General features: G+C 52.8%; 1 protein-coding gene across 2 annotated transcripts in view; it reads left to right on the forward strand.

Moving 5' to 3' along the window:
- The window catches only part of kat8 (K(lysine) acetyltransferase 8), a 14,419-nt gene extending 9,926 nt beyond the window's left edge, over window positions 1–4,493 (forward strand). Inside the window, exons 7-11 of one of the 2 annotated variants that reach the window (XM_048592468.1) lie at window positions 107–247; window positions 1,110–1,203; window positions 2,559–2,709; window positions 3,220–3,374; window positions 3,663–4,493. In XM_048592468.1, the coding sequence (XP_048448425.1) occupies window positions 107–247; window positions 1,110–1,203; window positions 2,559–2,709; window positions 3,220–3,374; window positions 3,663–3,727 (606 nt within the window). In that variant the 3' untranslated portion in view covers window positions 3,728–4,493. The remainder of the gene's footprint in view (window positions 1–106; window positions 248–1,109; window positions 1,204–2,558; window positions 2,710–3,219; window positions 3,375–3,662) is intronic. The other variant, XM_048592467.1, reaches the window with a different exon arrangement.
- The last annotated feature ends 8,959 nt before the right edge of the window (window positions 4,494–13,452 follow it).

Here is a 13,452-nt window from a genome sequence, read left to right on the forward strand (position 1 = left end):
TACTCCCGCGCTGCCCAGGGACGGTGCCGAGGGAGCGGGGCACTGTACTCCCTATCCATTCTGCGTTTAATTTTCCAATCTGTAATGTTATCCCCCTCCATCTCAGATTTACTGCCAGAACCTGTGCCTGCTGGCCAAGCTCTTCCTTGACCACAAGACCCTGTATTTCGACGTGGAACCTTTTGTCTTCTACATCCTGACTGAGGTGGACCGGCACGGGGCACACATCGTGGGCTATTTCTCCAAGGTAAGGGGGCGGCTGGGATCTCGGGGGGTGGGGGGGCACTGAGAAAATCCCTGGTTAGTGGTCTGCCTCATCCCGGGCTGCTAGGCCCCTGTGCCGGGGACCATAGACTGCATCCCTGGGCCGTGGGCCTCATCCTGGGCCCAGTGAGGCTTGGCTGTTGTTGTTGGGATGTCTGTGTCTGTCTGTCTGTCTGTGTGTGTGTCTGTCTGTCTGTCTGCATGTGAGCATGCGCACCTCTGTCTGAGTGTGTGAGTGAGAACATCACCACCAGTTCCAGGGGAATATGGGTGGGGGGGGCGGGGAATAGGAAGAGGCTTTTAACGTAACGTCCTGCAATCTTGCTGCAGAGACGGACATATTGCCGAGCCGCCCCTCCCCACTTTACTCCCGCCCGATACACACGGTCCGAACCTCACCTCGCAGCGTTTTGAGCGCAGAGCAACGCGCATCGCCATTATTTTCCACTCTGTCCCCAAAATAGCCCGCGCTAACGCCCCGAGCAGCTACAGTTTGACTCTGTTTCGGAGCTGAGCTTTCTCCCCGATCCAGCGGAGCCTGCAGCGTCCGGGCCACTCAATTTCTGCGTTCACCCCCACCCCCGTCTCGGGCGCGTAGAAACCGTGAGAACGTGATTGCAGATCAATTGGGAAAACACTGAGTTGGGGGAGGTGTCGGTGCGACGAGACCTGGTGCCCCCACGCAGTGTACAACTCAGTGACAGTTGCAGGCTTTAGGAGGTGAATGGTACTTGATCGAGCGAGGACTCGAGCGCTAGCACTGGGGCGGATGAGCTGAATTGCCTTCCTTAGGGCGTTAACGTGTTGTGAGCTGACTGCCCCCTCCTTTCTTGTGTGTTGGACAGGAGAAGGAGTCGCCTGATGGGAATAATGTTGCTTGTATTTTGACTCTGCCACCATATCAGCGCAGGGGCTACGGGAAATTTCTCATTGCGTTCAGTAAGTCAGCATTTTGTTATCCTGTATCCATCTGTAACCTGCACACAGCTCGTCCTCAAGAATCTAACCTCCCCCCGCACCCCTCCCTGATGGTGTTCCCATCACTGAACCCCCCCTTTTCCCCCCCCCCAAAAATACCAGCATCCTGGGGGTCCCCATTGAGCAGAAACTGACCTGGGACCCCAGCCCCATATCAATCCTGTGGCTACAGGAGCAGGTCAGAGGCTGGGAATCCTGTAACTCCCCTCCTGACCCCCAATCCCCGACAGCCTGTCCCACCATCGACAAGGCACAAGGCAGGAGGGGGGAGGGAATATTCCCCACTTGCCCCTGAACGGGGGGCAGCTCCGACAGCACTCGGGAAGGTCTGCACTGTCCAGGGACAAAGCAACCCCCCCACCCTCCCCACCACGCAGCCAACTTGAACAGCCCGTCCCTCCCCAGGCACAGCCGCAGCAGCGTGTACCGTCTACAAGAACCACCGCAGCGACTCACCCACCGACAGCACCTTCCCCAAACCCACCACCTCTTATCCCCCCCCCCCCCTCCTTTTAGGGGATGCAGCGGAGGGGTGTGGGGGACAACAGCGCCTGAACGTTCCCCTCAGAGACTCCCACCCCACCCTCCCTTGACGTCCCGACTCAGAACAATATGGGCCATTCCTTCAGGGTCAAAGTCCTGCGCCACATGGAGCCGGGGTGGAGAGCTACAGCAGTCCAGGATGGTGCCGGCCCCCCCACTTCCCCAGACCCAGCCCCACCTTTCACTCGCGGGTACGCAGGGGTAAAAGTCATTGGTTTATTAATCCAGAGACCCGGACTCACGTTCTGGGGGCAAAGGTTCCGATCCAAAGAGGGTAGGCTGGGGCAATAGCAATTCAGGCAAAGTGAGCCTGGCCTGTGGCTGTACACGTGACTCCAGGCCCGCAGCTCTGTTCCAGGCCTTCCCCTTCCCACTGCCCCCAAACACACACACGTACGCACACACACGCTAGTACACACACACACTCGTATACACACGCACACAGTCGTACACGCACACTCTTACTCGGGTGCACCCCACATTCTCTCGCTCTCGCTCTCTCACACGCACGTGTTTGACTATTAATTTCAGAGGGCCTGGCCGCCGCTGCCTTCCCACGCACGTAACTGAGACTAGCTTTCAGTTCCAGAGCTGAGGAATCAAACTTAAATTCCCGGTGGGATTTGAGACGGTGACCGGGTGGAAGGAACACAATCCTGACCTCGGTGTCTCGTCTGTCACATGCAAAGTCCTAATCTAACGTCTTGTTGTTTTCTTCCTACCCCTTCAATACCGTGCGTCGTCTCCTGGCTGGCTCCCCCTGCCCCCCTCAGGCTACGAGCTGTCGAAGTTGGAAAGCACGGTGGGCTCTCCAGAGAAGCCCCTCTCTGACCTCGGGAAGCTGAGCTACCGCAGCTACTGGTCCTGGGTTCTGCTGGAGATACTGCGGGACTTCCGAGGGACGCTGTCCATCAAAGATCTCAGGTCGGTGCTCAGCGGGATTTCAGGGTCAGCACTGAGGGAGCTGCGCACTGTTGGAGGGTCAGCGCTGAGGGGAGCGGGTGCTGTCGGAGGGCCAGCGCCGTGGGAGCCGCGCGCTGTCGGAGGGCCAGCGCCGTGTGGGCGCTACTTTGTAGCGTCCAACAGGATGTTGTGGGCCTACCATCTGCCTCTTGGTTAGATGTGGGCCCCACTAACAGTAGGATGATAACAAGAGTGAGCATTTCCCCAGTGTCTGGGTACGAAGTCTATCACTGTAGCTTTTGTAACCTCGCTGCAGGGATACCGCATAACAAGTAGCTTTCAGGATAAGGCAGTAAGCTGAATTGATTGGAAAGGCACACGAAACGCCGACTGCAGGGCAGGGAGAGTGTCCGAGCGAGGGGAGTGGGACGGAGAGAATGGAAATGCTGCGGCTCTCAGGCCGTAGGTTGTAGGTTTCTGTCGCTCTGGGTTGACGTATCCCTTTCTCTGTCACTGCCCTCCCCGTTGCAGTCAGATGACCAGCATTACCCAGAACGACATCATCAGCACATTGCAGTCGTTAAACATGGTCAAATACTGGAAAGGTCAGCACGTTATCTGTGTCACCCCGAAACTGGTGGAGGAACACCTGAAGAGTGCCCAGTACAAGAAGCCTCCAATTACAGGTAAATATCACCACCCCCCACCTGGGACAGCAAGGTGGGGGGTGGGGGTGGGGGTGGGGGGTGGTGTTGGTCACGGTGCATTAGATACACTGTCCTCCACCTCCCCCAGTGCACACCCGGTGATGTATAGCAATGCAGTCAGGCATCTGATTAACCCTTGTGTGTCTCTCTCTCTCTCTCTCTCTCTCTGGTGACCGTCCCCCGTCTCTCCTTCCTTCCTTCCCTCCCTCCCTCACACTGTTTTCCCTCTCTCCCTCCTGCACTCCTTCCCCCCCACCCTTCTCCCAGTCGACTCGATCTGTCTGAAATGGGCTCCACCAAAACACAAGCAGCTCAAGCTCTCGAAGAAGTGATTCGGGCGAGATCCGAGGAGCAGGAGCAGGATTTCTGTGACGGCACCAGAGGGGGAGAGAGAGAGAGCGAGGACAGTGAATCAACTGGGGCTAGATGGCACAGAGCGGGCAAGGGGGCAGGGAACAGAGGGTTTCCCCAGAGACACAGACCCACCCCCTACCCACCCATCATCGCTGCTGCCTAGACACATTGAGAACAGCAGTGGGTAGCGCCGGGATGACACTGGTTCACTCAGACTTTGTTTGTTTGTTTGTACGTGTGTGTGTCAGAGAGAGTGCGAGCGCGTCAGAGAGTGTCACAGTGAGTGAGTGCGAGAGACAGTGCGAGCGTGTCAGAGAGTGTCACAGTGAGTGAGTGCGAAAGAGAGTCACAGAGAGAGTGCGAGCGCGTCAGAGAGTGTCACAGTGAGTGAGTGCGAAAGAGAGTCACAGTGAGAGAGAGAGAGAGAGTGTGCAAGCGAGTCACAGCGAGTGCGAGCGTGTTGCGGAGTGAAAGAATGAGAGGGAAGGTGCGTGACTCAGTGCCTATCAATGGGTACAGCTTTAAACGACTTGAGCCGTTGTGCATCTGCCAGCTGCCTTGAGGATGCAGCTCAGGATTTGAAAGGGACGGACCGGAGAGGCTTTGATCGTGTTTTTATCAAGAAATTGTCGGCAATAATTTCAGCTTGAGCTTCCGGGAGCCCACGTACACATTCTCATTTCTGTAGTTCTGTTGTAGTTGTTCAAAGTTGTAATAAATGCGGTTGTGTTTTTTGTTACTTTATTCACTGGTGCAGATGCATTTTACAGTCCCCTGTCAGGGGGTGGGAGGGATCGGCGCTCTGTGAGGGAGCTCCGCACTGTCTGGGGAAGGGATCAGCACTATCTGTGTAACCTCCTCAAGCTCCAGCAAACCTCCCTCTATTTTGCCCACGATTGGAAGTCCCTCGCTCCGTTTCTGTTTCTCTCTCCTCCCTCGCTCATCAGGCACAGCCGCAGCAGTGTGTACCGTCTACAAGACCCACCGCAGTGACTCATCCACCGACAGCACCTTCCCCAAACCCGCCACCTCTTACCCCCCCACCCCCCCCCCCCAGAGGGGCAGCAGACACAGGAGGGAGCACCGGCCCCTGCACGTTCCTATCGGAGACCCCTCATGTCCCCGCTGGCCGTTCCTTCGGGCTCGAAATCCTGGAGCTCCTTCCCCGACAGTGCCACATGCTTCAAGATGGTCGCTCACACCCACCTTCTCCAGAGGTTGAGGGGGTGGGCGGTACTTAGGGGCACAGAGATTAAAGAATGGGGTCTACCCACTGACCATAACAACTAAGAGCCATTCCCCTCGAAATCCCTCCAATGACCATTCCTCCTTCAGACCGTCAGCGTGTACTATCCCCCCTTCCCCCTCATGTCCGCTCCAATATTGGAGCCTGGAGCTGAAGGAGGCATTCGGGAGGCATGTTCGCACAGAAGCCACACCAGAACAAGGGGAACAATTTATTGTTTATTTTAAAATATGTGCTACATGTGCCCCCTGTTTTTCCCCCCCCCCCCCCCACCTCCATTTCCTCAAAACTCAGTCCCAACGTTGTGGTTCCAAGAGTCAGGAGTTGGGAACGTCATGTTGAGGTTGTACAGAACGTTGGTGAGGCCTTTTCTGGAGCACTGTGTCCAGTTCTGGTCGCCCTGTTTATAGGAAGGATATTATTAAGCTGGAGAGGGTTCAGGAGGGTTGGACGGTTTGAGTTATAAAAATAAACTGGGGCTTTTTTTTTTCCCCTGGAGCAGCTGAGGGGGTGACCCTTATAGAGGTTTGTAAAATCATGAGGGGCATGGATAGGGTGAATAGCTTTTACCCCAGGGTGGGGGGGGTGGCCAAAACAAGGAGGGGCATAGGTTTAAGGTGAAAGGGGCATGAGGGGCAATTTTTTCACACAGAGGGTAGTGCATGTATGGCGTGAACTTCCTGAGGAAGGCGTGTGTGTGGGTACAGTTACAGCGTTTAAAAGACATTTAGATAAGTACATGGAGAGGAAAGGGTTTGGAGGGAATATGTACTGGTCTGGGATTATGGGACTGGATGGGCCGAAGGGTCTGTTTCCGTGCTGTGTGTGACTCTTGTCAAGTGTCAACGGGGAGGTAAATGAGCTGGTAGGCGGTAGTGGGTTGGGGGGGGGGGGGGGCTTGGCATTTTGGGGGACAGGGGAACAGTTTGTAAGATCAAAGGCAGAACTGTGACGAGCACTTGAAATCTGATGCCAAACGCACCCCGATGCTGGGCAGAGGCATGATCTGCACAAAGAGAGAGATTTCAGATTTAGAGTCGGGTACACCTTCAGAACTGAGAGGCACGTCGGAACGTGATGTGGGCAGGGGCCTTTGTTTGCTGTTTGGACTGGGAGGGGGAGCGAGGGAATTTCGCAGTCAACTTAAAAACGCAGGGAAGGGAGAGGCCGGTTGCGAGAGAGACAGCGACGTTGAAAGGGGGGTGAGCAAAATGTCAGCAAGTTGGGGGGGACACGGCGCTGGGGAGTCGTTTGTTTGAGAACAAAAGAGCAGAGTGTCATCGAAATGGAGAGAAAGCTGTAACACAAAGTGGGTGGCACGCAGAGAGCTGGCAGATAGCAGCGGGGTGGCTGGGGAGTGTAAGAGCAAGGAAATCTGTTTGCAGCTGGCCAAGGTGCTGGGGAGAGCGCACCCCGGGAGTGCTGTGAACATTTTTGCTCGCCTCCGTTAAGGAAAGGTGTTTGGAAGATCGAACGCAAGCAGGAAGCGTACAGTTAAACCCGTAGGAGCATCGGGGTGGGGAGATCTGGGCGCACGGGCCCACAGTTCCCTGAAAAGTGGTCAGAAAGGCACACAGCGTGCTTGCCTTCATCAGTCAAGAATATATAAAAACCCCGCAGGATGTGATGCAGCTGTAGAGAGCATCGGCTCGAGAGCGTTTGGAACAGCGCTTACAAATCTCGTCGCCACGCTACCAGGGGGAGGACATGGAGGCAGCGGAGAAGACACAGGAAAGCTTTACCAGGATGTTGCCTGGTTTGGAGAGGGCATCGGCGACCAGGAGAACCTGGGCAACCTTCGTTCTATTTCCACGTGAGCGCCAAAGGCTGAGGGAACGGCCTGACAGGAGTTTACAAAGTTACGAGAAGCGTGGCCAACTTTTTCCCAGGTTGCAAACGTCAGTTACTGGGGACATAGGTTTAAGGTGAAAGCTGGGGAGGGGTGGGGAAGAGTTAAAGGAGAGGTGAGTTTTATTTTTAAATCCCCTCGCGGAGGATGGAGAGTGCCTGGAATGTGCTGCCAAAGGAGGTGGCGAAAGCAGATACGATACCATTTAGCGGGCATCCTGTCAGGTGCACGAACAGACAGGGAATAGAGGGATGCAAAAGGTTTCTTTCGTTTAGAAGGGCGACAGGACGGGCCGAATGGACTGTTCCTGCTCTTCGTTTCCTGTAATTTGAAAGATATTACTTCACTGGAGACTGTCCAGAGAAGGCTCACCCAGATGATCCCTGGTTTGGAGGGATTGTCGTACAAGCAAAGGCTACTTACTGGGTTTGGCACTGACCGGAGTTTAGGAGAATGAGAGGTGATCTCATTGATCAGATGGGCCAAGGAGTGGCAGACAGAGTTTAATTCAGATAAACGCGAGGTGCTGCATTTCAGAAAGGCACATCAGGGCGGGACTTTATACACTTCATGGTAAGGTCCTGGGGAATGTCGCTAAACAGAGAGAGCTTGGAGGGGTGCAGGTACATAGTTCCTTGAAAGTGGAATTGCAGGTAGACAGGGTGGTGAAGAACGTGTTTGGGACGCTTGGTCAGTGCATTGAGTGTAGGAATTGGGAAGGTCATGTTGCGGCTGTGTTGGTGAGGCCGCATTGGGAATACTGCATTCAATCCCGGTCTCCCCGCTACAGGAAGGATGTTAAATTTTTGAAAGGATGCAGAAACGGTTTGCAAGGATTTGCAGAGACTGGTGGGTTTGAGTTACAACAAGAGGCTGGGGATGGGAAAGAGGCAGATGGGAGCTTCATAGAGGTTTATACAGTCACGGATGGGCACGGATAAGGTGAAGAGCCCAGCTCCTTCCCCCAGGCCAGGGGAGTCAGCATGATCGGATTTTTGTTTCCAGCCATAGATTTTGGAGAGTCGCACAACACAGAAACAGACCGTTCGGTCCAACTCAGCCAGGCTGACCAGATATCCTAAACTGACTTAGTCCTGTTCGTATAACTGCTTCAGAGGCAGCTTGAAAGATCCAAACGTATCCCAGCAAGCTCACAGAGATTCCCCTCGTCCCCAAGCAAAGAAGCTATGGGAGCCAGGCTTGTTAAAACTATTGGAATTTTAATCAGAGATAGTAGGAACTGCAGATGCTGGAGAATCTGAGATAACAAGGTGTAGAGCTGGATGAACACAGCAGGCCAAGCAGCATCATAGCAGCATCATAGTCACGGCTGGGGCCAAAGTGGGAAGGCCTGAATGTGGACTGTAGTCCATTGGGGATGATCTGGTTCCGTAGGCAGGTACTAAGGAAGGTGATGTGGCTGTAGTACCTGGTTTGCTTCAGGACATGGTCGAGCAGTTTCAAGGCCGAAGAGATTCCGAGAGAGTTGCAGTGGGAGAGAGATCCCCAGAGGTTTGTCCGGAGGGAGGAGGATAACTTCTTCAGGCGAGGCATTTTAATGTCAACTTTTGAGAAAATACAGGTAAAATCCAATAGATACAAAACCAAAATGAAACAACAGCTCCCCTCACAATATAACGGTTATTACACAGCTCGCAGCACATCGCAAACACAGTAACGGTGTATAAAATAAAAAAGTTAAAAGGTACAAATCCCATATGGTCCCAATGAATATGTACACAATCTAATAGGGTCTCTCTCGCCGGTCCTGCCTGTGGTCGCTCCTGGAGAGAAACAGAGAGAGAGAGAGAGACAACAAACGCGTTAGAAATCTCTCTCAAACTGTCCAAAGGCAGATTTCCTCTCAAACCCATCAGCTGTCTTTACAATGGTATTCACTAACTTCATAGCAGTTTGCACACCCGCGGGAAGGGGCTAAAAATAGAGATAACGTGGCCCCCGATCAATCCAACAGGGAACCAGTCCAAGATAGAGCACCGTTAGCAATGTGAAATACCCCCAAAGGGGGCATCACAAGATGGTTATATGACCCAACAGCCAAAGGAATCAGCTTTAAGGATCTGGTTACGGACAATGTTCCTGTTAGACTGAAAGGGTAAGGCTGGTATGATTAAGGATTAAGGAACAACGGATGTATAAAGATAGTGAGGGTCTAGTCAAGAATCAAGGAGAATTTTATTTTAGATATGGACAACTTGATTCAATTCAATGTCTTCACTAATATAGAGTGTAGGGGCATTCGGAAGAAAGAAATCAGCGGGGACATGAGATAGCGTTGGTTATGGTCAGGTGAAGGATAATCAAAAAGATTTTACGAACATTAAGAGCAAGAAGGGAACGAGAGAGAGTAGGTCCTCCTTAAAGGTCAAAGATGTTGTCTTTGGGTTGAACCTCAGGATGTGGGAGAGATATTAAAGGAATAATAGGCATCAGTTTTTACTGAGCATAGAAAAAAAGGGGAGTCCAGAGAATACAGAGAAATCAACCTTTGATGTTTTAAAACCAGTTCACATTCCAGAAGAGGAGGTTTGGGAGGTATTAGAGAGTATAACAGCAGATAAATTTCCGGGACCTGATCTAATGTATCCCAGAACGTTTTGGGAAGTAAGGGAGGAAATTGCACGAGCCCTTGCAGAAATATTTACATCATCTATAATTATGGGTGAGGTGCCTGATGACCAGAGGGTGGCTAATGTGTTTTTATTTAAGAAAGGCCGTAGGGAGAAACTACAGACCTTGAGAGTCTGACTTCGGCCGTGGGTAAATTGTTGGAGGCGATTATAAAAACTTGGATTTATGTACATTTAGAAACAATAATTGATTAGGGATAGTCAGTATGGTTTTGTGCGAGGAAAATCGTGTCTCGCAAACTTGACTGAGCTTTTTGAGGAAGTTACTAAAAAAACTGACGACAACAGAGCAGTAGATGTTTATTTGGATTTCAGTAAAGCCTTTGACGTGGTTCTGCGTGGTAGACGATCAGTAAAGTTAGGTCACATGGGATTCAGGGTGAGCTTACTAATCAAATACATAATTGGCTTAACGACAGGAGACAGAGTAATGGTGGAGGGTTGCTTTTCGGACCGGAGGCCCGTGACCATTGGTGTCCCACAGGGATCGGTTCTGGGCCCGCTTGTGTCACTTATATAAATGATTTGGATGAGTGTACAGAAGGCATTGTTAGTAAGTTAGTGGACGACACCAAAACTGGTGGTATTGTAGACAGGGAAGATTTTCTAAGATCACAAAGGGATCTTGATCAGTTGGGTAAGTGGGCTGAAAAATGGCAAACGGAGTTTAATCTGGATAAATGCGAGGTGTTGCATTTTGGTACAAGAACGAAAGGGTAGGATTTGTACAATTAATGGTAGGGCCTTGTAGAACAGATCTAGGGGGTTCAGGGACAGAATTCTTTGAAGTTTGCGTCACATATAGACAGTGTAGGAGTTGGGGACGTTATGTTGAGGTTGTACAGGATGTTGCTGAGGCCTCTTCTGGTCACCGTGTTATAGTAAGGATATTGTTAAACTGGACGGGGTTCGGAGAAGATTTACCAGGATATTGCAGGGAATGGAGGGTTTGGGTTATAAGGAGCGGCTGGAGTTACTTTCACTGGAGCATAGGAAGTCAAGAAGCGACCTTAGAGAAGTTTATAAAATCTGAGGGACACAGAGATTGACGAGGTTGGGGGGTGGGGGTGGGAAGCGCACAGCAATTATGGATGAGCGGTTGTAGTAGGGAAGGGAACAAAGAGAGAGACGAGTACGTGAGCAGCGTGGGGCAAGATAGCTCTGAAAACACACTATTTCCATGACAGAATGAAAAGCTGTGGAATTAACCTGACACCCTGCCCCCACGTACCTGGAATCCATTTTGCCATCAAACACTCCCAAGGACAGGGACAGCACGGGGTTAGATACAGGGTTAAGCTCCCTCTACACTGTCCCCCCATCAAACACTCCCAAGGACAGGGACAGCACGGGGTGAGAGACAGAGTAAAGCCCCCTCTACCCTGTTCACCCCATCAAACACTCCCAAGGACAGGGACAGCACGGGGTTAGAGACAGAGTAAAGCCCCTGTGACAACAAAATGGCTGCCTGCTCCCGCACTGGGGCATGCTGGGATACAGCAGGCTGCACATTTCTGGTCACCACCTTCTACCACACAACTACTTAAAGCAGAAAACAAAGAGACAGCAACGACGACCCCCCTCCCCCTCCCCCCTGAAAACCTGGGAGTGGGAGGGAAAAAAACCGGGGAGTTTGACCCAGAGCCCTGACCTGCCCATTGGTGGTGGGCCTCCTTCAGGTTTGGGCGATTTGCACTGGTTACAAAGACCCGGAGGGTCACGGATTTCTGAGACAGCCCCTGAAAACAGCTGGGATCGCTGGAAACATGCGATGGCTTCTATTTAGTGCACTTCCAGAATCCGGATCTTTCCTGACCCCGCCACGGCCCGCCGTCGCTAAGGAACAGCGAAAAAACGCCAAAAACAATATACAAACATCCGTCCCCTGCAAAGCGGGGGCTCCCCCCCCAATCCACCCTCAAGGAGAAGCTGCCAAATCAGAATCTGGGTTAAACTCACCCTACAACGCTCACAAACGCTCAGCTCTCCTTCGCCTAGGTGGTCATGGCCAAATAACCTAAAGTGAGCCAGCAACCAGGCCCAGGAGGTTCCCGACCTGGTTAACTTCGCTCCCCGGGAACCGAAATGTCCAGGGAGCAGGATGAGAGGGAATTTCGGAACCCGCACCGCGGCACCGAGGGTCATGGGGAGAAATGGGGGGTGGGGAGGGGGCGAGAAACGTCTCAGACTCGATGGGCCGAACGAGGTCGTTCACTGGGGTTAGGCGCGGAGTTGGGGGTGAGGGCTTCGCTCGCACTGCGCCTCGATCGCACACCGACCTCCCAGTCCACGGTCCGCGCCGAAGTCCCAGCTAACTTGGGGAAAGGCTCCTCGGCCTGGACTAGGCCACACCGGGCGGTGGGTCAGCCATTTTGACTCACCGTTGCTCCCGGTTTTCTGTTACCCTCCCCCTTTCCCGGTGAAACTGAAACCGCTGCCTCCTGCCCTCCTTCCAAGTCTCTTCCCCCGCGAACAGGAAGGAAGGAAGTGGGGGGGAAAGGACGAATCCACGCCGTCGAGGATCGGGAAAAGGGAACATGTGGAACAGATTGCTGGAGGAAGTTTCCCTCCAGTCGTGCCTGAACTGGGAATGAATTACACCATCCTCGATGACTCTGGGTGTCTCAGGAGAAAATCACAGGCCCTCTCCCACGCTCTCTGGCACTAGGCCCCTGCTCAGAAATGCCCAGTTGGGCCGAAACCAGAAAACCCTTTTAGGGACGAGGGCCTCACCGCTCGGGGAGACAGGCCCCTCGCCTCCATCCGCCAAGGCCCCAGGGACGAAGATGGTGGCATTGTCGGAGTTATCCTGATCAGATCCTGGGCATTCGTGAACACTTCAGAGGAAAGAAACTTTCCACCTGTGCGCCAGAAAGTCACATCAGCTACAATGAACAAATATAAAATCAACTCCAAACCTCCAAATACAACCTTCCATTTTCCATCAAAACACCATTTGACTTGGTTGAGTATCAGGTGCATACGCTTTTCTACGCTTCGGGACAATTTGCCACGGCCAACCCACCCTAACCCGCACATCCCTGGGCACTACGGGACAATTTCCCATTGGCCAACCCACCCTAACCCGCACATCCCTGGGCACTACGGGACAATTTCCCATTGGCCAATCCCACCCTAACCCGCACATCCCTGGGCACTACAGGACAATTTCCCACAGCCAATCCCACCCTAACCCGCACATCCCTGGGCACCACGAGACAATTTCCCACAGCCAACCCACCCTAACCTGCTCATCCCTGGGCACTACAGGACAATTTCCCTTTAGCCAATCCACCCTAACCTGCACATCCCTGGGCACTGCGAGACAATTTCCCACGGCCAACCCACCCTAACCCGCACATCCCTGGGCACTATGGGACAACTTCCCACAGCCAATTCACCCTAACACGCACATCCCTGGGCACTACGGGACAATTTCCCATTGGCCAATCCCACCCTAACCCGCACATCCCTGGGCACTACGGAACAATTTCCCACAGCCAACCCACCCTAACCCGCACATCCCTGGGCACTACGGGACAATTTCCCACGGCCAATCCCACCATAACCTGCACATCCCTGGGCACTACGGGACAATTTCCCATTGGCCAATCCACCCTAACCCGCACATCCCTGGGCACTACATCCCTGGTTCAACTTGATTGGCTAAATTCAAAAGCCTGTTGTCTTTGCTTGCTAACAGTATGGCCTTTTCATACAAACGTTTCACTTCGGGCTCTCTCTGTGTATGTGCTGCTCACAGGAATCCATTTTAAATCTCTAAGCACATCACCTTTTAAAGGGACCAGGCAATGCTTTCCTTCCCTGTAGCATTTTACAATTTCCCACGGCCAATCCACCCTAATGTGCATATCCCTGGGCACTACAAGACAATTTAGCACAGCCAATCCCACCCTAACCCGCACATCCCTGGGCACTACGGGACAATTTCCCACG

The sequence above is a fragment of the Rhincodon typus genome, unplaced genomic scaffold (assembly GCF_021869965.1).
Source record: "Rhincodon typus isolate 14 unplaced genomic scaffold, sRhiTyp1.1 hic_rhity00001260, whole genome shotgun sequence".
NCBI lineage: Eukaryota > Metazoa > Chordata > Chondrichthyes > Orectolobiformes > Rhincodontidae > Rhincodon > Rhincodon typus.